The sequence below is a fragment of the Emys orbicularis genome, chromosome 1 (assembly GCF_028017835.1).
Source record: "Emys orbicularis isolate rEmyOrb1 chromosome 1, rEmyOrb1.hap1, whole genome shotgun sequence".
In the NCBI taxonomy this organism is placed as follows: Eukaryota; Metazoa; Chordata; order Testudines; family Emydidae; genus Emys; species Emys orbicularis.
The window spans coordinates 200,139,815-200,162,711 of record NC_088683.1 but is presented as its reverse complement, the minus strand read 5'-3'; the positions used below and the strand labels follow the sequence as shown (position 1 = coordinate 200,162,711).

At 40.2% G+C, this 22,897-nt stretch overlaps 1 protein-coding gene across 3 annotated transcripts in view; it reads left to right on the top strand.

Annotated features, from left to right (window-relative positions):
- Nucleotides 1-22,897, top strand: part of TIAM1 (TIAM Rac1 associated GEF 1) — a 97,448-nt gene that overhangs the window by 16,240 nt on the left and 58,311 nt on the right. For 2 of the 3 annotated variants that reach the window (XM_065410873.1, XM_065410865.1), the window contains exons 3-7: nucleotides 3,411-3,583; nucleotides 10,218-10,442; nucleotides 11,590-11,775; nucleotides 14,988-15,134; nucleotides 19,842-20,012. In XM_065410873.1, coding sequence (XP_065266945.1) covers nucleotides 3,411-3,583; nucleotides 10,218-10,442; nucleotides 11,590-11,775; nucleotides 14,988-15,134; nucleotides 19,842-20,012 — 902 coding nt within the window. Of the gene's footprint in view, nucleotides 1-3,410; nucleotides 3,584-10,217; nucleotides 10,443-11,589; nucleotides 11,776-14,987; nucleotides 15,135-17,514; nucleotides 17,590-19,841; nucleotides 20,013-22,897 lie in introns of all 3 variants that reach the window. The other variant, XM_065410856.1, reaches the window with a different exon arrangement.

Here is a 22,897-nt window from a genome sequence, read left to right as displayed (position 1 = left end):
CTAGAACTGTGCTAGTACCCACTGTGTGACAGCTGTCATTCAGTGGTAAGCTCTTTGGGGCAAGGACTGTGTCTTTGTGTATGTTTGTACAGTGCCTAGCACAATGGGGTGCCGATCCTGATTGAGGGTTCTGCATACTGTGAGAATATAAATAATTGTAGTACAATTTTAGCTCGTAGTATGGACAAGGCCTTGAATAGTATGAACAGGAGCAGCAGTGTGGCCTAGTGGATGGGGCACTGGACTGGGACTCAGAAGACTTTGGTTCTATTTCTGGTTCACACACCTGCTTTGTGACCTTTGGAAAGACCTCTGTGACCTTTTTCTCCTGCTACCTTTTGTCTGTCCTGACCAGATTGTAAGCTCTTCGGGCAGGGGCTCTCTCTCACTGTGTGTTTGTACAGCACCTAGTACTATGGGGTGGTGATCTCTGGTGGGGCCTCTAGGTACTACTATAATACAAATAAATAATAACAATAGTAAAGAAACAGGCACACTAGGTTAAAATTGGATCTGTAAGTAGCCTTCTGAGAATCTCTGCGCAATCATCTTAAACAGCGAAGTGGAGAAACCAAGCTCATATTTGGACTCAGTCATCCATTTCCCAGCTCTGTAAGAGTCTGTGTACACTACGAGTAGAATTGTCAGGGGACTGGTAACAACACAGCTCTATTTCATAATATAGATAGGACTACCAAAGGTTTTTGCATGGCCAAGTCTTGTGTACAAAATGGAACCATGTTTTAACTAGGTCAAGGGGAAAACCATATTGTAACTAGGTTCCCTGACATAGTTTTGCTTTTTTATGTTGACTGGCCCTTAGAGATTAGCCATTGGAAAGGTACCTGCTGAGCTCCAGAGATGAAGAATAGGTTCTGACTCCACAACTCTTGCCAGGTGGCATGTACCAGTGTTTGTAGCAGCAATTTAAAAACAAATTGTGAGTGCCAATTGTTACAGGGGTTGGGGAAATAAAAGAAGAGAAATTCCACGGCTGAGGGAGCAGAGAGAACCCCTAATCTCCTTCTAGCTGAGGCAGTGTGACAGGAAAGGCTGGCTGTGAAGAATTGGTAAACAAAGAGCCATCTGGGAGGGGGGGGGGAAAGGGGAAGGATGAGCATAAATGCAATGTTACTTTAAAGTGCCTTGTCTCAAGTCAAATGTTTGTGTCTTAGATTGCTGTGACTTAATAACGTCGCATTTAAACTAAGCTTTGAAGTTAACAGCTGCTAGTGTTTGGCTGCAAATAGTTTTCTCCAATGTTGGGTTAAAGGGGTAACCATGCATCAGTTTCCATTCTGACCACTATTTTCAACAGAAAAAGCTAGAGATTTCATTATTAAATTAAAATGTTTATATAATATTGAATAGTAGCAGAAATTGCAGAGATCCTAGAGTTACAGACTAACTATATTTTGCCTGAAAATTGTAAAGATTTTTTGCATGAAGCCTCTAAGTTATAGTCTGTCTTCACCTAAAATGCACAGGGATACCCCCCCCCCCCTCCCATGTTGATAACACATTGATCAATAGCTAAAACATTGCAGGGGAACAAAGGTTTTTTTGTTTTTGTTCATTAATTTTTTTTCAGTGGGGATAACTCAGTCCAATCTATTTTTTCACTTATTCATTGGGATTCAGTCATTAAAAAAACCTTGATCTCTACCTTCAAGGAACCATAGTAACTAGTAGTTGCAAGACAGTTTAAGCAGGACAATGGTTTCCCTGAGGGCCTGTCTACTCTATAAGGCTTACTGTGCCAGCTCACAGTAGTCTGGCATTCTGAGGGGAGTCCACCTTCTGACATATTGGGGTTTTTAATTTTTGTCACACTGATAGGGCAACATGATTACAGAGCCGCCTTAAAGAATTGTGTTCACAGCTTCCATCTGTACCTGTATTTTCCCATCCACGGTACAGACAAAAAAAACCCAAAAACCCCCCAACACCAACAATAAAAACCCAAACGATGTTAGAATATGGACATCCCACGGCATGCCCCGGCACTGTGCACTATCGGGGCTGAGCGGGCAGGGTAGAGAGGCACCCTCGCTGGCAATCTCAGCAGTGAGGCCAAGAGTTGAATGGGCCCTGGCGAATGAAGTATCCTCTCACATCCTTTGGCTTGTGACATATTGCTTCTGTGAACAATCCACGTCTCCAAGGCTGTTCTCCAGCACCTTCACATTTGAGGGTGGAAGAAAAAAGAGTATATTGATGGAATGATCTCTCATAGCAGTGGTCTAAGCATATCCCTTAGTGTCACTGCAGTTAATGGGTAGCTATATTCACTAAATTCATTCTGTCAGTATTGCTGGCTTTTGATGATTCGAGGAGTCAGGTCCTACCAATGTAGCGCGAGGCCTATCCAGATGCAAATTCCTGCTTCCACCATCTCTTTCCTTCAAAAAGGCTCATACACACCACCCTTGCTCATCAGCAGATTTGCATTGGTTCTTTCTGTGACTCCTGCCACTCTTTTTTCTCAAGCTGGCTGCTTGCTGGGCGGAGAGAGGAGACTGTTCCCGCTTAGGTTTCCTGGGACAATGCTTGTCAGTTCACAGGCCACTGCTGTGCCTGACAGAAGCTCTTAATTGTCCTGAATGAAGGCAGAAATGAGGGCAGGTTCTGGAAAGAGAAATAGGGCATAACATTAAATGGTTAATACAGTGTTTTTAAAAAAACAAAAAAAGGCGTGTGAGTTTGTACCAAAGGTGCGAACACTATTGCAATAAAGTATGGTTGGGAGCAAATATAGGTAGAAAGGCACTTTTAAGCATTTCGCCCATGTTCCCAAACGCAGAAGAGTACACTGTCAGTAGATGGTAAAGAGATTTACCTTTAAGACTGCCATCAGTGTTACTGGGAAGTGGGTGGTACATACTGAAAAACTTCCTTCAGATGTCTCTTACCAGACCAATAGATTTTAAGTAGTCTGTGGGCTGGTCTACACTAGGGGTGAGGGTGGGGGGTCGATGTAAGATATGCAACTTCAGCTACGGGAATAGCGTAGCTGAAGTCGACGTATCTTATTTCGACTTACCTCGGGTCCTCACGGCGCAGGATTGATGGCTGCGGCTCCCCTGTCGACTCCGCTACTGCCGCTCTCCCTGGTGGAGTTCCGGAATCGACGGGAGCGCGTTCGGGGATCGATATATTGTGTCTAGATGAGACGCGATATATCGATCCCCGATAGATTGATTACTAGGCGGGTAGTCTGGACGTACCCTGTATGGAAGATCCATAAAAAGGCATTGCTATAGCTGCCCAAGTATATATTGATTTAATTTTCATTTTTGGAGGTCTCAGAGGATTAGGGCTACATTCTTCTGCAACAAAGCATTGAATAGATGTGGTTTTATGGTATTTAAATATGCTGCTTGCTAATGCCTTTCTCGTGTTTTTCCTAGGATGTACATTATTCTTCTATGAGAGTGATGGCAGATCTGGAATAGACCACAACAGCATCCCAAAGCACGCTGTCTGGGTGGAAAACAGTATAGTGCAAGCAGTGCCCGAGCACCCAAAGAAAGACTTTGTTTTCTGCCTCAGTAATTCCCTTGGGGATGCATTTCTCTTTCAGGTTTGTTCTGTTCTTGAGTTATACAGAGTTGTTCTCTTTTTAACCTTTTTGTTCATCTTGCAGACCAGGGTGAAATTCTGACCCCATTGAAATCCATGGCAAAATTCCCATTGACTTCAGTGGGGTCAGGACTTTGCTCTAGGCAAGTAGAAAGGATGGAGTTCCTGCTCAGTAGCATTCATTCATTATGTAGAGAAAACAACCCTGAGAGGGCTTGACACCAAATTCAGGTCCCTTGTACAGTCCCAAGTCTACTATTTTATAACATGCTGTGCTCTCTGCTTGTGTAGATAGATTTAAAGTCAACTGGTAATGTTAGCAAGTGGTTTTGCAACCCTATGAATGCCAGAACTTTAATACAACTTAGTGCTATGGTTATAACACGGTTTGCTCCCACCTCCACAGGCAAGACCAAACTACAGTATATACTGCCCCAGAAGGGCTAACATCATAGCACTACCACATGTAGTTTGACTTCTATATTTGGGAGGGCAGCTCCAGTCAGGCCAATGGGGCCATGCGCTTGCAGGGGAGGGGTAAGCGGCAAATTCTGCATCTGCCCCAGGCTTGCGTTTTGGAGGGTGTTGCAACCCGCCAAACTATGCCCAGGGCTAAAACACAACCCCCCGTCACAGTAGATATGCAATTGAAGATGGGACCTTACAGAAAGATCTGAGAAATGTACATGAGCATGAGTTGTGTGAATTAGCAGGAAATATTTGGAGGTCCACAGGTTCTTTTCATTACAGTTCACAGTGCGGAATCCCACACCACTCACAACAGACTCCACTGAACATTTCACTTTCCTAGCTCAGTGCATACTATGGTTCTAAATGTCTTGCAGATTTTAGATATTAAAATCAGCTACTTTTCTGCTTTATTTACAATTTATAGTTTATTAGCAGCTTAAAGAAAACCTAAAACTATACAAAGGCCAGATGCTGATCTGATTTAAAAAATAGCTCTACCTTTCCACTGTCTTTGTTACTCTGATCGGTTTTTTGAGGTCCAATCCAGCATTCCTTGCACACCAAAAACTCCTGTTAGCTATGATCGGACATTCTTTTTTTTTACCAAATGGAATGATCAGCCTGCATTGAGCAGTCATTTCCCAGCTACACTCTTATCACTTTATAAGCCTAGCTTTTTGTTGCAGATTTTCTCAATCAGTGAATTTTGTTTTGTCTAGTGACAATTTGGGAATGTAAATCCTTGATCAAATGGAAAAAATGTCTGGATTTTACTATATTTTTATATTCCAGTCCACTCTTGCAGAATGATTCTCCCCAACATTTCTTAATAAACCTTTAAAAGCAAACCTCTCAAAAGTATGCCCAGCTTTTATCAACATGGGGCCCGATCCTCAATTGGTGTCAATTGTCATAGCTCTATTGACTTCAGTGTGGCTATGCTGTTGATGATCTTGGCCCATGATATTTATACACACAAAAGGCTAAATTCTACCCTCATTTACATTGCTGAAACCCCAGTATATTTTTCCATAACTAATATTTGATTTTCTTCGCTGCTTCCTCCCCCACTCCCCAATGCCTTTCTCTTAGGAGGTGTTTTTTGTCATCTTGGTGTGCTTCCATCCAGGGGGCAAATACAGTAGCATGTGGCCTCAGCATGAATTAAATAAGCTGTGAAGCACCACCACCATCAGATCTATTTACATGAGTATAAAATCTTTCATTTGCATTTCTTTTGGAAAACCTCCCTTCTTGTAAAATTAATGCCAGTAGAGGCTAAATACAGAAAAGGTCACATTCAGTACATTTCTTTTGTGGCAACTCAAGGCCTTATTCGTTAAAAGCTCTGTGTCATAATGTCATGACTAGATTTTTATGTAACTTTATGTGGGAAAGAGCAAAAGTGAACCTTTTCAAAGTAAATTATTGTTTTCTTGTGACTTATGAACCGCCCCCCCTTTTTTGGGGGGGGTCTTCTACATAGTGGAACCCATGTAACTCTAAAGGAAGAGAATTAGAAGAAAATGCAGGGGTGGATTTGGGGAAAGGGAAGGGGAATCAGCCATAATTGTGGAAATAATTTGTAAGTGATTGTAGCCCCAGGGCTTAATCTTATGGACACAGAATTGCTGGAGCATGTACACTGCTGTTCAACAGTGTTTCTTAGCTACTAATAACACGCACACATAGATTCATACAATACAAAATGTTATACTAGTTAGTTTAAAAAAAAAAACCAGGGAACAGTAGTAGATTATTTCTATCCAATGGAGACTGTAGGCTTAGAGGAAACATAAAGCCACTGTTTAATATTATACCTTTTGTAACAACCTTTCTCACTGCATTGTGTCCAGAGACATCAGACATCTCCTACATTATAATTCCCTGTTCAGTCAGTTCCTATCATGCCTACCCAAATCCATTACATGTGGATGTCACATGCATTTACCAGAAGTTCAGTGTATCTTGCAACACCACATACATTTGAGATACATGCAGCTTGTTTACAAGGTTTTTCCTTTCCGCTGGAGGCAGAGCAATCCTCTTGGTCTGCGTGCTTAATAGCCAGTTCCATGTCCAAAAAAAGAGTTAAAGTGCTTAACAAAAAACAGTCGTCCCCCGCCCCCCCTCAAAAACAAAACAAAAAACCCCAAACAAGAAGTGAATCTGATATGAAAATACTATTTTAAAAGAGAAATAAGACATTTTACAATTATTATTGCGCTGTAGATTACCATATATTTGATCACACAATAAAACAATCTGTCTTATTTTAAAAAACAGGAGTACTTGTGGCACCTTAGAAGTACTCCTGTTATTTTTGCGGATACAGACTAACACGGCTGCTACTCTGAAACCTGTCTTATTTTAATGATTTTTCCTCCATCATCTGTACAAAGAAGGGTTTTATACAATAAGGGCTAGCTGCTGCCATCCTAACTCTCAACTAGCAGTCTTTACTCCACAGACAGTTTGATTATTTCAGTAGCATTGCTCGCCAAGTTAGGCTCTACTCATCACCAGGATTGGTGGCAAATTCTAGTGAATTCCTCAGTGAATGAGAGTTGATTAGATTGCTGTGAGCTTGTTTAGATTTAACATGGAAATACAGTACAATTTCTATGGTATCAATAGAGGACAAAGAAAGAGAAATAACGTTAATTCTGTCAATATGGGCCTGATCCAGCTCCTGGGAACTCAGGAAACTAACCCTGTTCAGGAAAGTATGTAAGCATATGCTTAACCTTAAGCACACCTTTGAGTCCCATAGAAGTAAAAAGGGATTCTGCGTGTACTTAATTGCTTTCCTGAACTGGGCCTCCTTGGGAATCTTTTCATTGACATCGATGAAAATTGGATCAGGTCCTTAGCAAATAATGATAACCTCTGGTGGAGTAGGAAGAGGCAGTCTTCTTCCTCCTCGTTGCTAGTGACTGAAGAAAACAGATGGTGGTGGTGATATTTATGGATAAGTAGGCTTAATTAGAACAAGGTGGTCTGCTATTCGCAGGTCCTTTAGCCACAAGACAAATACTCATGTGATTACTGTTAAAGGTTGACATGCAAAGGAAGTCTATTGAATCTCTTACAACATATAGTTGACTATAAAACTTTGTTTCACTATATGCTGTAAATTAGTGAGGGCTTAGTAAGGGGGTTAGGGTGATTTACTTTTTATTTTGTAAGGATGGAAAAGGAGTACTTGAAATACTTTCTTTAGCTGTAAAAAAATCTCAAATCAGAATGCTGGACTTCCATGAAACTGCACCCCTGTCACGTATACTAGTCCAGCATTCCCCCCCCCCCCACCTCCAACTACCCCCATACATGCACAGTTTGAGAGAGGCAAGTGCAAGGGATCAGCAGGGTGCGTATAGAAATTATGTGGAATAAGAAGAGTAGGCCTTTAACAATACAGATTGGATTCAAAGGTGGGTATAGTTAGTTTCATGTTCCTGAAGGTGAGTTTAACTTTCCAAAGTCTGGGAAATGCTGCAATCTTAGCTGCCGACATGAGAGGGGAAAACAAGGATTTTAAATAGCTCTCATCACCATAATATCTGAGTGTTTCACATACAGTAATACATTTATCCCTGCAACACCTTGTGAGGTGGGGAAATATTATCTCCATTATTCACATGAGGAATTGAGACAAAGAGTGACAAAGAGCCTGATTCAAAGCCCAAGGAAATCAGTGGGAGCCTTTGGTTAGGCCTTAAGTAACTTCCCCAAGGTTATGCAGAAAATCCATAGCAGAACTGGGAACTGAACCCAATTCCCCTGAGTACCAGTCCAGTGCCTTAAGTCAAGATCATTCTTCTTCATGGCCTCTTTAGGTTGACATCCCACCAGATATGTTTGCAGTGTTGTTGTAGCCATGTTCGTCCAAGGATATGAGAGAGACAAAGTGGATGAGGTAATATCTTTTATTGGACCAACTTCTGTTGGTGGAAGGGACAGAGCCACCCAAATACCCTGGAAGAATACAGGGGAGAAACACCCCCCCACCCCACTAACCCCACACCCCTAGTATTCCCTACCACCCCACATTGGAACCCATAGGGGTATCATCAAGCAGTTACAACTCATACTTGTTGGGGACCAGATCCTGAAAGAAATATTTCCCGAACCCCCTCTTCTGGCCTTCAAACAAACCCCAACCTCACTAAGCTCATCATGAGAAGCAAACTCCCCACAGAACAGGACACAACCTGCCAGAACAACAGATGCAAAACCTGCAGACATCTCTCCACTGTTATGGCGATCAATATCCCCAACATACCTTTCAAGATCCTTGGCTACACATGCCTATTACAACATATGGTGTACCTCATGCAGTGCATCAAATGCTCCAACAACAACTATGTGAGTGAGACCAGACAATCACTATGCTCTTGAATGACAGAAAAATGACAGAAGACAAAAAACACTTTTCACAAAGCAATCATTTCATATCTGACCTCTCAATTATCATCCTCAAAGGAAATATGCTCAACACCTTCAAAAGACAAGCCTGGGAACTTAAATTCTTAACTCTGCTGGACACTAAAAACCATGGGCTTAACAGAGACACTGGTTTCATGACTCATTACAACAATTTATAACACACCCAACTCCCTACTAACCCTTAATTGCCCACTTCATTTTAAGTGGTCTCCTACAGCATGTGTGAACCCCTTGTGCTTAATGATCTGTCCAACCTCATATTTAGCTCAGATGATCTGATTACTTTCTCCAGACCTGAAGCTCAAAAGCTTGTCCCTTCCACCAAGAGATGCTGGTTCAATAAAAAGATATTACCTCACCTACCTTGTCTCTCTCTTCCCTCTATGTAGGGGAAGATATATGGCAGTGGTTCTCAAACCTTTGTACTGGTGACCCCTTTCACATAGCAAGCCTCTAAGTGTGACCCCCCCCCCTATAAATTAAAAACACTTTTTTATATATTTAACACCATTATAAATGCTGGATGCAAAGCGGGGCTTGGGGTTGAGACTGACAGCTCACGACCCCCCATGTAATAACCTCACGACCCCCTGAGGGGTCCCGACCCCCAGTTTGAGAACCTCTGATATATGGTGACATGTTTTCCAGATTAGAATAGTAGCAAGTCCAATAAAACATGCATCTGATAAATAGAAAAGAAAATGGACCAGAAAATAATAAGCAAGAGGGGAAGTATGGGCATGTAAAATGGATCTCTCCAGCTTTTATTGTTTGTGTGAGAAACTTACATTTCTAATGATTTACCAGAATACTTCATAATAAAACCAACAGAAAACTGAAAAGAGAGAATGGTGAGAAGAAACGTGCTCATCTATTAACAAAAGAACAGTGGTACCATTTGATGTTTTATTTTCAGGTTGCTGGCATCTCTACTAAATATTCTGGTGAAAGATCAGGGGATGCTGTTAGCAGCAGTAAATATGGAAGAGCCTGATTCTCATTCATGCTCAGGCCCCTTATTATCAGAAGGGTGAATTGTTCAGTGGTTAAAGCACAGGATTGGTGTTATGGAGATCTTTTTAATATTGCCAGCTCCTTCATTACTCGCTCTTTGATATAGTATGATAACTACTATATGTCCTCATTCCCATGTGTAATATACTGATAATAGTACTTACCTACTTCCCAGGGGTGTTTGTGAGGATTGAATCCATTAATGACTATAAAGGGCTTTGAGACCTTCATTTGGAAGCAACTATACTTTGCTCTTGTATTAAGCTATAAGCTGATACTATGGCCACGTATTATTTCATTGATTTATTATTAATTGTTGCATGCCAACCATGTGCGCCACGCTGTGAGGACAGACGTTGTCTGCCTCAAGGAATTTGCAGTCTAAAAAATTTAATTTAATGCTACAAATTATTGTAGCATTATGAAGGCCAAGGAAAGTCATTTCTAAGCACTTGCTAGCAAATATGCTACAGCTGCTAGGCATAGATATATGTCTAAATACTGAATGCAGGGTGCTGAGCTAAAAATGGCCTGTTTCATGTGCAGTATAGAATGACAGTTTTTTATTTATTCTGTTATAAGTGGATTTAAGGCTTTGGTTCTTGAGATCAAGGGAAGAGGAATCTCCTGAGAATTGCATTTGTTAATCTCTAATCAATTTTAAGAGGATCCTGACTTTTTTTTCCTTTCCATCTCTTCAGACCTCTAGCCAGACCGAACTAGAGAATTGGATCACTGCAGTCCATTCTGCTTGTGCAACTGCTGTAGCAAGACAACATCACAAAGAGGACACGGTCAAACTGTTGAAAACTGAAATAAAAAAGCTGGAACAGAAGATCGATATGGATGAGAAAATGAAGAAAATGGGTGAAATGCAGCTGTCCTCAGTAACGGACTCCAAGAAGAAGAAGACCATACTTGATCAGGTAATCTTTCTTGTATATCTGAAACAGATTAATGTTAAATATCTGAGAGACTTATAATTGCTGCTGCTGTTAGAGGCTTAAATATTGAACACATTGATTCTTCTGTACTCAGCCTACCTAAGTATGGAACTCAGAAACTGCCTCAATTCTCTGTTTTCTCTCATCAACTTTATAGCTAGCATTGCCGTCATGACTCCTCTGTTGCTTGTACTTCCAACTTAAAGTGGACAACTTCGCTGCATTTGAGAAACAGAAATCCTAGAGCAGATGTCTCTCCTGCTGTCACAATGGCACCTTATTTTAGGAAACTAACATATGGACCCCGCTTCATTAGACAGCAGCACTCTTAACCCAGGCTGCCAAATGTGTTTGGAATTCTACCCATAGAAGGAGGGGGCTTCTGGGTCTTTAATGTGCTGAGTTAAGGAGATTTCCCACCCCGCAAAAAGCTTTGAGAAGAGGCGAGAGGGGGGAGGGGACGCTTATCTTGCTGTTCAAATGGTTCTTTTCAAAGGCTTTAAATCCACAACCAGAGGACAGATCAGTTTTTCTGTCCCTTTATCTTGCTGGTTTTTTAGCACTCTGAAAATATTTTGTACCAGCAATTTGAATTACTTAAATGAGTCCTCACATAGGCTGATTATAGGGCTCTTCCACTGATAAGATTAATTATCTCCAGTGTACCTCACTTCTTTTTCAAATATAACACCGCGCTTCATTGATTCTTAAACTACCACTGATGATGATGAAGAGCCAGGACTCTATTTGTGGAATCTTGCTGGGTTTTTTGGTCTTCTCATATCTCTATTGTCCTTGATGTATACAATCTGCCTCTTAGGAGCTATTCAGAAGAGAATCCTGGGAAACAAAGAAAATGAAAAATGGAATTTTAATACTGTTAATTAGCACTGAATCAAAGTAGCAGTTGCCTTGGGAGAAGATTTCTACGATGAACATAAAAATATTTGTTATTCATCCAATTAAAAAACTTTGAATCACTTTTGTTTCTTTTCCCTCCTTTGAAATGCAATCAATGTTGATAGAAAATTTAATTAATGTGATTTTCTAGTAGTATTTTTTTTAAAAGATATTTACTACTGTGTTCTTTTTCTCTTCCGTACCACTCCCCAATCCACACTTTTTACAGATCTTTGTTTGGGAACAGAACCTTGAACAGTTCCAAATGGACCTATTTCGGTATCGTTGTTATTTAGCTAGCCTCCAAGGAGGGGAGCTGCCAAACCCAAAAAGGCTACTTGCTTTCGCAAGTCGTCCAACTAAAGTTGCAATGGGCCGTCTTGGAATCTTTTCAGTATCTTCTTTTCATGCACTGGTGAGTTTCAACTGAAGTCAGAGGTCAGCACTGCTAAACTATAAATCGCTTGGTGGTTTCACAGAGAGATTAAATCAACAAAAGCTGTCATTGATGTCTGTGGGGTAAATTCTTACTTCAACATGCAGGGATTTCTGCATTTTGGGATGGGTACATGTCTTTGATCTAATTTAAAAAATTGATACTCTGAAGTGATTGTCTTGAAGGAGCTTTGGTATCAGGTTTGTTCTTTTTAACCTTAGGAGAACCACACCTTTTATACATGTATAATATTCATGCCAGATATACTTTATACATATCGTCATTATAAACACACTGCTGACTGTTACCAAAACCATAACGGGGCCCAAGAACTTCCTTACAGACATGATGGTACTGCGGGTGTTAAAGATGACCCAGATCCAAAATCCCTGTTCCAAACTTTGAGACAGTCTGGATCCAAACTTTGCAGCTGGTCCCCATCTCTCCAGTGGGCTGAACCAAAAGCCTGGATGTGACCAATTTTGAAATTTGAGAAGATTTAGCTCTGGCTGTGAACTTTGCAGCTTGGGCCCCTCTCCAATGCCTGTGAACTCATAGGGCCTGATCTAAACCTCAGTGAAGTCAATAGGAGTCTTTAAATTGACTTCAGTATGTGTTGGATCATACCCAGTATGGCAAGACCAACTTTCCCACAGAGTGAATAAGATTATTGGCCCATCTAGTCCAGTATCCTGTCTCCAGTAGCGATCAGCACCTGATGCTCCAGCAGAAAGTGTAAAACCTCTCCTGTACTCTTTCCCATTTGGCAAACAAGCCTTCAGCTGTGTTAAAATGGTTTAAATTTAAATACCATAACAATACAGCTCTTTAAAACACATAAAAATGTACTGCACACTGTTGCTTTTTGTTATGAATTTAAATGGCATGCCTGTAGTTTAGGCTTGGGTTCCTGGAGCTTTACAGAAATAGCTGAGCTCTGCTGTTGTCTTGTAGATGTCAGCTGTACCCTTCAATTGTGAATACAGAGCTGTAATTCAGTAGAGGCGGTTTTATTCTTTTATATAAAAAGATTAGCATCATCATCCTGATAATTGCTGGTGAATTTATATTTTTAAAGAAGCGGGTCTTCATTTACATTTGTGCTCATTTTCTTCTGCCTCTAGCTTTTCGGTGATGAATTTTATTGCATTGCATGGAATTTAGCTAAATCTGCCTTCTCATGTTGCTTTCTCTATAGCCCCAAATTTTGAATATGTTTCTTGGAAAAGAAAAGTTCTTCCCTTAATAATGCATCAATGGTACAGTTACATTGCTGTGATTCAAATATAGAGTTGAATTGTATAAGATATGGGGCACCCTGAACTCACATTGAGGGTACTGAGTTATTATGGTGATGAGCATAATATAACAAACTAGACTGACAGCACACTCATCCTCTCTTAGGAGAGCTTGTGTAAATTAGCATAGGGCTATTGACTTCAGTAGTGTTATAGAAATGGTCTAAGTAGACAGGTTCAGAAGTCATGGTTAGGTTGGTTGTTCTGTACTGTGTTAGACAGAGGGCTTGTTAGGTCTTTCAGATACAAGACAGATACCATAGATAAACTAAGTAAATATTCACAAGGTTTGCCTTTATGAAGCTAGAAACCTGCAATGGCAGTTCAACTTCTGTTTTTCCCTTACTTGTCCACTTTCCAGATGACAAACATGATTACTCTCAGTATATCTGTTCTCTGGATGCCCAACCCAGTATTCTATTATGCCAGTTCTCATACCGTATTCATGCTTACAGTACCAAAACCAGTCTCTCAGCGTCTTATCACAAAGCTGCCTAGATTTCTTTGTTCTACCCATGACTGCATGCCAAATGACAGATTTTGTTAGTTTCGTGTGTGGGACTCTCTTAAAAGTAGGTTTCAGGAAATTCACCTCCAGGGTTGCAAGGCGGGTGTGTCCTTTTCACTTTTTTCCCCAAGTCATACTTGCCATACTTCTTACCACTCCTTCTTTCACAAAAGAAGTGCTTGGGTGTCCTGCATATTGGAAGGAACACCCAAGAAGCTTGCGAAGAAGCTTTGCTTCTGACTGATGATCCATTTTTTCCCAGGAGGGATTCCCCGGTTGGGAAACCTTCCCAATTACCATGTCATGTAAAGGCAAATAGGTTTTAGCTAAATAGATTGTTATGGGTCATTGTTTTCAAATATCCAGGCAATCGACACTTCTCTAACTTGAAACTTCATTTCAGCTCCCACAGGATTGTGCTGAGTGGCTCTTGCACAACTGCAGTGTCCCAGATTACATCATTCTGTGTAATCACAGGTACCACTGGAGCCCCACCGGAGTATGGGGCTGCATTTTAGGGGATTAGGTAGGGTGGGTTATTTTGTTATATAGCACAGATTTCATGGGGAAATACTATATCTAATGTAACAATCCGTACACTCTCTCTCTAGATAGATAGATAGATAAAATCTGCAAAACTGTGCTATAGAATAATAAACTGTCACTTCCTGAGCCTCTAGAGCTGTATTCCATGGGGAACTGTGATGTCACTGAATGATGCCTTCTGGGGCATTACAGCAGATCAAAAGCTTCCTGAGAGGGAGGCAGAAATGAAGAAGTGGCGGGGAAAGAATTGTGCCCTGAAGGCCTCTCTTACTCTGGCTATTGGAGGAATTCAGGACAGAAAAATATACTTAGTTCTTCATCTTCCCTTTTCTTGTTTTTAAACACATTATTCACCTTTAAGGAAATACTTGTATTTAAATGCCTGACATTTGGCCTGCTAGAAATCATGAATCTGTTTAGGTGAGCACAGTCCACTTTACATGCAGGAATAAAGACACAGACGAAGCTCTTCAAAAGTGACTAGTGATTTTGGGTACCTCCCTTTTTGGGTGCCAATCCTGAAACATTATAAAGGGGCCTGATTTTCAGAAAGTGCTGAGCACTCGCTCTTTGCAAACCAGGACTCTTTAAAATAACTCAAACTGGGCACCCAAAACCATTAGATACTGTCTTTTTGTGTATGTAATGTTGGAAGGAAGGAGTTATGTTACAGTGGGAGGCAAATAGCTGATCTGGAGTCATCAGCATTCCTGTTGCGAATACACATTGGTTGCTCCAGTATTTACCGTTTGCCCACTAGACTTCACTGTCAAAGCCTGTAAGCAATGGTATACTGGGATGCTGCAGCCTTTAATTTTAAAATCTTACGGCACTGGCAGGTGGCAGCTCGCACTGGGGAGGCCGGAGTAAGAAGAAGAACACAGGCCATGTCCAGATCCGCCAGCAAACGGAGAAGCAGGTTTTCTTCTCTTTGGGGACTGGATACTACCTCAAAGAAAAAACAAGGGAGGCCAAGCATTAACCAGGTAGGTAGATAGAACATTAAGCTTCATTGTTATTTTCAAGGCTTATTTTATTACCATGCAGAAGACACTTTGAAAAATAACCCCAGCTCAGGGAAAGAAGTGTTGGTTACGCAGAGCACTTTTAATGTGCATTGCATACCCAGCCTTAATCTCTCCTGTTTAATCCTTCATGGTTGTGTAGTCATCATACTTAATATTCTCTTCAAAATGAGTCATTGTAATTGCAGATAACTATATAACAGCTCATGTTTAAATGGTCCCGAGTGAGGTTTGAGGCTCATACCTTTTTTGAGATGAATGGGTTGTGTTTCTATTGATGCTGTCCTTTGTCTGGAGACTGTTTTCTGCAAGTTTAGGTTAGTGAGGCAGCAGCAGAACATCTGTTTACAGCTGCATTTTTGTAATAGGAAAAAAATAGGAAATTAATTTTTCTTTAAATGAAAGCTTAGAATTTGTAGAATGTTGCGGGTAAGTTTGGAGAGAGCCCTGTAATGGACAATTCTCTGTATTTAGGAGGAACAATCCATGCTTCTTTTGAACAAAATCTTTCATTTTCATGCTGTCCCTCCCAAAATCTTCCACAGAGAAATGTATTGCAGTGGATTAAGCAGGTGTTTCCCTGCCTTACTCTCCAAACATCCCTAATTATAGCTTTCAGATATTGGTAGTTATGCCTCATCTAATTGCAGGAATCACAGGGTTTTCTTTTTCTTCTGTTCTCTTTTTTTGGGTAGTGGGCAGGGCAGGATTTGTTTTGGGTTTTAGGCCTGTGATTTCCTCCTGTCCCTGTTGTTAAGACAGTGGTGTGGGTGGGGGAGTATTTATTGCTGAGGAATATGCCATATAATGTGTTGTTAATGAGACATTAAAAATCCACCTCATGCATGTTCTCATCAACTCTTACCTTTGTCTATCTCTCTAGTCAGTTCAGCCCAATGATTACAAAGGGGGCAGAATTTCACTAGAGAACTAGCTGATGCCTGATGAGCATTTTCAGAAGTTACATTTCTATTGTGTGTAACATGCTTGCTTTTAAAAAAAAATTCCCCAAACCAAGCAATGTCTCTAGTGCTCAGCAAGGATTCTGTCCATGCCAAGTTTCAGATGGCAGGTATTTGTGCCATAGATTGCCAAATCCCACTCCCACTTTTTTTTTTTTTTCCCCAACAGAGAGAGGTGTATTTCCCCCCCGCTCTTCCACAACCCTGAATTGGCTGAGGAATTTTGCTCCAATTAAAAACATTAGATCTGGACAGAGACCAAGCTTTAAAGAAAATTCAGAAAGTGAATGTTTTGGAAGGTTACCAATATGTCTATCTCTGTGGGGGTTAGGCACCTAAATACCTTTCAGGATCTGGGCCTATATGTTCTCTGTAAATTTAGGCCCCATTCCTGCTGATATTTACTCATATGCTTAATTTTAAGCATGCTAGTAGTCCTATTGACTGTTAAGGGTTTGCAAAATGGGGGCTTTAGATTGTAAGCTCTATTGAGCAGTGTCCATATCTCTTTCACATCCTGCATAGTTCCTGGCCCATCTTAGACACTACATAAATAATAATTAATAACACAATTATAAATAAGTGAATACATGGAGTTATAGAAACTGTTTTCCAATCTTAATTCTAGCAGGCTCCTTATAGTGCCTGATGTAATGAAATCAAAGCTGTGTGTCTTCCCTTCACCAAGATGATAAATGCTTACGCCCTATGCCCAAAGCTGTAGTGGATTGTTAGTTTTTGCAGGTGTGCCAGTCTGGATCCATTCCAAGTCGGTTACTGCCTGATCCTGCAAATACTTCTTCTCTACTTGTATTCTTGCTCCTGCACTGTCCCATTGTCTTAGTGTCCTTACCTCGTGCTGGATCATTGACTGTTACTTCACTAGCACGAAGTCATGTTGCGCCCAGACTGTTGAGGTTGGATGAGTGTTTACAAAATAAACAAATAAACTTGCTTATAAGAAAAATTACACAGCACTCTTCATCTAGAGATCTCAAAGCGCTTACTGAAAGTGGGTAAGCGTTATTATCCTCATTTTACAGATGGGGAAACTGAAGCACAAAGAGGATAAAAATTGTCCAGGTTCACACAGCAAGTCACCAACAGGACTGGAGGTAGAGTTCAGGCCTCCAGTCTCCCAGCCTGGTGCCCCATCCACTAGGATATTCCTGCCTCCCTCTGTCTTTTTAGGAATCTGATCTTTTTCTTTTATATTTTTTGCGGTTATCATTGAAATAGATTTGGTCAGTTTAACTTACATGCTTGATGTCAGAGATTTTTTTTTCTTAAGACCCTGTAATGTGTCCTATTTAGAGTCTGTTTCCAGATTTGAGAGCATTATTGAATTATGTTATAAAATAGCACTTTTTGCTCTGCAGGTCTTTGGTGAAGGAGTTGATTCCGTGAAGAAGTCTTTAGAAGGAATCTTTGATGATACAGTACCAGATGGCAAGGTAAGAAAACCCTGGGCTTTACAAAGGAGTTCCATTAATTTATTTGCCTGCTTGAAAATAAAGCACATTCTTGCAGTGCTAGTAAGATGAGGTAGAATCTTGATAGGGAGGCAGATCCTATGACAGCAATTCTGCCTGTAGTAGTTTCTACCAGGCATGGAGGGGCAAGATGCTGGGCCTGCACCCTCTGTAGACTGACATCTTGCCATGAATGGGATGGAGTCACTGCAGTCATAGCGACAGGGATCCACTGGACAATCCATTCTGTGGCTAGAGTTGCAGAACCCGTAAGGACTATGAACCTTAGGAGGATTCCTAACCTACCAGTTTTAGCATATAACTAATTATAGTAGGCATTAATATTGTTTATAATAATGTCGTCATTTGTCATGTGCTAAGTTTTTACTTCAGCAGATGGAGGTGATGATGCAACAGTGTATGTTAATATACAATAAACAAGCCTTGATAATGTTAATTGTAATTGGCAAAGGATTTATGTGAACCTACTGCTAATTTAGGATTATTGCAATTGGAAAGTACAGTATTCTCCACATTTAGCTTTAATACTATATGCTCCTCCATAAGGCTTTTAGCTTTCCGAAAACAACCACAATCCCCTTCCCAAGCATCCAGAGGAAAGTCAGCTATAAAACACGGTTAAGCCAGTGCTAAGGAGCACATTTTTAATGTAGTGAGTAGGGATTTAGCTGTGTGACTCCATTTGCAGCTAACAGGAATTGTGCAGCTCTCTCACTTGCTCAAAAATGTACCCCCGAGGGTCCAACTTCAACCTACAAAAGAGAGACAATTCAAAATGAATGCTGGGATATGCTATCCTGTAATATCTAGAAACCTTAGCACGGTCAGCTGTTTTCTTTGTGCTTGGTTAGGTAACTGGGAGATATGATGCATTGGAGCCTTAATTTTTAACATCAGTCCTTTTTTTATATTATGCCCCCCACATTGCTAATACCCATAGGCATTGCTCCATTTAACTCCATAGGAATTTTGCATTGACTTCAGTGGGGTCAGGATTTTACCCGTAGTGTTTGTGGTTTGACCTTATTACTTCACACTTGTACTTGTGTAGCACCTTTCATCTGGGGACTTCAAAGCGCTTTACACTCACTGCTGAATGTAACTCACAATTCCCCTATAGAGTGGATATGTTATCCACATTTTACATATGGAGAAACTGAGGCTACAGTAGAGTTAAATGAGTTGAGCAGTGTCCTGCAGAAAGTCTGTGGTGGAGGCAGGAACAGCACCCAAATTTTTGGATTTTCTATCCAGTGTATTAACCATAGATCAGCCTTTCTTGCTTGTTATATTCCATATCTCCTGGTCTATTTGTATCTGTCTGTCCCAAGAAATGGAAACTACGTGGGTATTTTAATTAGTGCTGTGTGATCACAGATACAATTTAAAAAGAAAGTTTTGGAAGGGATATGAAGCCCTCATGCATCAGGGCGGAAGCCAACCTGTAACTAGTGGGGGTTAGGAGGAAACTTTCCCTGGAGGCAAGTTATCTCAGAACTGCCTGCTGCAGTTTCTTCCTCTGAAGCAGCTAGTGCTGGCCACTGTTGGAGACAGGATACTGGACTAGATGACCACTGGTATAATTCTGTATGGGAATTCCTGTGTTCCTACCACCTACGTATTGAACTTTGCTATAGTGAAACTCCATTTATATTGTTATTGTGATGTACAATAAAAGCGTAAAATTCTTCCAGTCCAAATTGCAATATACAAACTGCAATTCCATTGCTACTTGAGCATCCACTAAGGGCTGGTCTACACTAGAAAAGTTATACTGGTATAATTATGTTGATTATGGGTGTGGGTTTTTTTAACCGATATAGTTATACTAATATTAGCCCTAGCACAGACACAGTTATACCTGTATAAAGGTGCCTTACACCACAATAGCTTCTTCTTCTTCCCAAACTAGAGTAAGCTATACCGGTATAAGCACATTTATACCAGTAAAATTGTCTCCACACTGGGGGGAGTGAGGAGGTAGGGGGGTGGAATTACCATTTTAATCTGTACCAGTATAATTAAAGCAGCAAAACTTTCTAATATAGACAAGCTCTTAGTCTAGGTTTGTAAATAAAATGTCTTCACTCTAACCGGTTCCCCAGTAGGGTGTATGTATAGTACAGCATACTGACTTCCTTACACTTGGTATTGAAGAAGAGATGGATGATATTTTACCATCAATGTTTTAATTAATGGATTTTTCTATTCAGAGGGAAAAAGAAGTGGCACTGACCAGCACCCATCAGCATAATCCTGATTGTGATATTTGGGTTCATGAGTATTTTACGCCATCTTGGTTCTGCCTGCCAAATAACCAGCCTGCTTTGACAGTAATCCATCCAGGTGACACCACAAGAGATGTTTTGGAAATGATTTGTAAGGTAAAGGTGCACTTTGAACTGAACATTTCAGTGAAAGTTTTTCATTTCCAATTTTTAGGCATTTCATGAACAAATCTGCTATACGGTGTTTAACAGACCAGTTGGACTTGAGGTGTAAAATCACAATAACTCTGAGTTGTTTAGTAAAATTACACCACATTGAATAGGAAACAAAATTCTTAAATTTAGTGTTTAGCTTTTTAAAGAAACGTCTGTGTTTTTGTTAGTTGTCTTTTTCTCTTAAAATACTGCAGTGAATCTATAAACTGCCTTCACATGACATCCCCACCAAGCCCTTTACAATCCTTTCCAAGATGACACAACTGCATGTAATTCACCTCCTCCCCCAACGATGTCTCTATTCCCTTCCCCTGAGAAGCCACCCAAAAGAACTTCCTGCTGCTGAAAACCCGCATGATAGGGGATGCTGCCTTCTTCATTCCCATTACCAACCCCACCTGCTTCCCCCTGACAGAGCTAGCTCCTGCCAAACTCTCCTTACCTGCCTCCCCCATACAAGTGTGATGACATCACCCATTTCCCAAATTGCTAAGTAGCTCCCAGTTTTCAGGTGTCATCCACCTGCCAAATAAGGAGTGTTCTGAGAGCTAAAGCCAGAACATCAAAGAGAATATGAAGTCACTGGAATAAAAAAAAAAGTTATCTGTGTTTACCCATGTTGCAGAGTCAGTTTCATTCAGTGTGAGGAAGGGGAGGAGAGAAGGGAACTACATCCATATACTGGAAACACACATTTACTTTTCAAAATAAATAATTCAGATAAAAAATTGGGTAAGCTTGGCTATTAAAAGCTTCCAAAGCTTTAAACTTCCAAATCTCAGGAAATGAAGTTTATAGCTTTGGTGAATCTAACCCATACTCTCAGTGCTAGTGCCCAAATAAAGCATTCTATTAACCAGCTAACTTGCAAACTAAAACTAACTTGCAGAAATTTAAATGCTGTTCTGTTCTGGGGCTTCTTTTTACTTAAAATATCAAGATCTATTAACAATTTAACTTTGGGGAGTTTTAAAGCTATGTTGAGTATGCTTCTAAAGAGCTGGAAGGTGCAAAGAAAGGCATTTGTTTTGGGTAATTATACACTGTACTCAGCTCACTGCCAGGTGCACTTCTAAAGACTGCTGCAGCTTCTGAAAGCTCCTCATTGTAGTCAGGGAGAGATGACATTTTTAAGAGAGAGACATAATAGGGAAGTTGGGTGATACACTATTAGTAATGATTTATTTTTAGGGCTGATATTTTCCTTCTGGATAAGAGTGATTAACTCAGTGGGTCAGATCCTCAGCTGGTGTAAATTGGTGGAGCTCCACTGACTTCAGTTTACACCAACTAAGGATCTGATCCATGTTGCATTTTTGTGGTTTGGGGTTTATTTAGAGCTAATATCTGTTTCCTTCCTTTCCATAATAGTTGTCAGTCTGGAAAATACTGATGGATGCATTCTTTTCTATAACATTTAATAATCAATCTCTTTCTTCTGTCTCTTGCATTCAGCTCTTTCTTTTTCCTTTTACTATCTGATCCACATCATTTCACATCAGTTTGCCATCTGCCATCTGAGAAACAGTCAAGTTCTGGTATAGTAAACATTTCAAGATCTACATTTCATTTAAACCTCTTCATGTTGTAGATGTAGTTAAGACTATCCATGTCATTAAACTGATCTTGAATATTCTATCCGATAATTCAAAATGCAGTAGAATATTTGCAGAATAATGCATTCTTCTTGCTAATGCTGCTGTTTGTGTGTAATCATCGCGTTTTAGGGTTTTTAAAAATATTTTTAGTATTTGGGCTTATTTTTAAGATGGTTTGGTTTTCTCTAAGATTTAACAAGTAATGTCATTTGGAAGCCAAGAAAAAAACATCAGTTTGTGTGTGTGTATTTAAGTATTTCATACTAACACGTATCTATGTAAATTTATATATAAGTATAGATAGATATTTGTATAGTGACTGTATGTTTCCAAAAGGTGGGGACTTGTATCTCCTGAAGTGAATGAAGTGCCATTCTATAAGCCCAATGTATCTGCCAAGGCTAATACATTTTCTAAGAAATGCCATCTGGATCAAAATATATGATCAAGATTATCAATTGACTCTTCTATTTCTTCTGCAAATTATCAAAATCAGGGATCTCTCAGAAATTCATGGGAACAAATAAGCACCACTAAGGAATGGAATACAAACATGGTGTAGAAATTTCTGGATTTGAAAGACCATCTACTGAAGTTGACCAACAATTTTGTCCTGTTTTCTGTCCTCAAAATCAATTAGGAGGAGAAATCTAAATTGACACTGCTCCAAGACAATATTCTGCTAGTGGATTTTTTTCATGGTTTCAATACTGCATTCAAAATCTCTCCATTTGCCTCAGTCCTAGTCTTTGAGACGGTGAGCAAAAAGGTTATGCTTCTAATCAAACATCTCCAAAATGACCTGCATGAAGATAGATACACTTACAATTTTCTTTGGGCCTGATTAGGAACCCACTGAAATAAGTAGAAAGGCTTTCATTGACTTCAGTGAGCTATAGATCAGGCTGTCCATGGGGAAAGTTGCTATGGTAAGATGATAGCAACCCCAAGAATTAACATATACACTCAGTGATTTCTATAGGATTTCTGAATAGTGTTCAGGCAAATTGAAACATCATTATAAGGATATTTCTTGGAATAGGAAGAAATCTAGTATTGCTGTTTGGAAGCTACAAACACACAGAAGCGTGGGCAGTATACTTCACTTTGGATCCTAGACTCTATTAGATTCCATTTAACGTCAGGCTAAATCTTGTTGGCATGTCATTCTGTCAATAACTGCCAGGCAGACATCTCTGATGTCTAATGTGGCAGGTTTCTCATCAT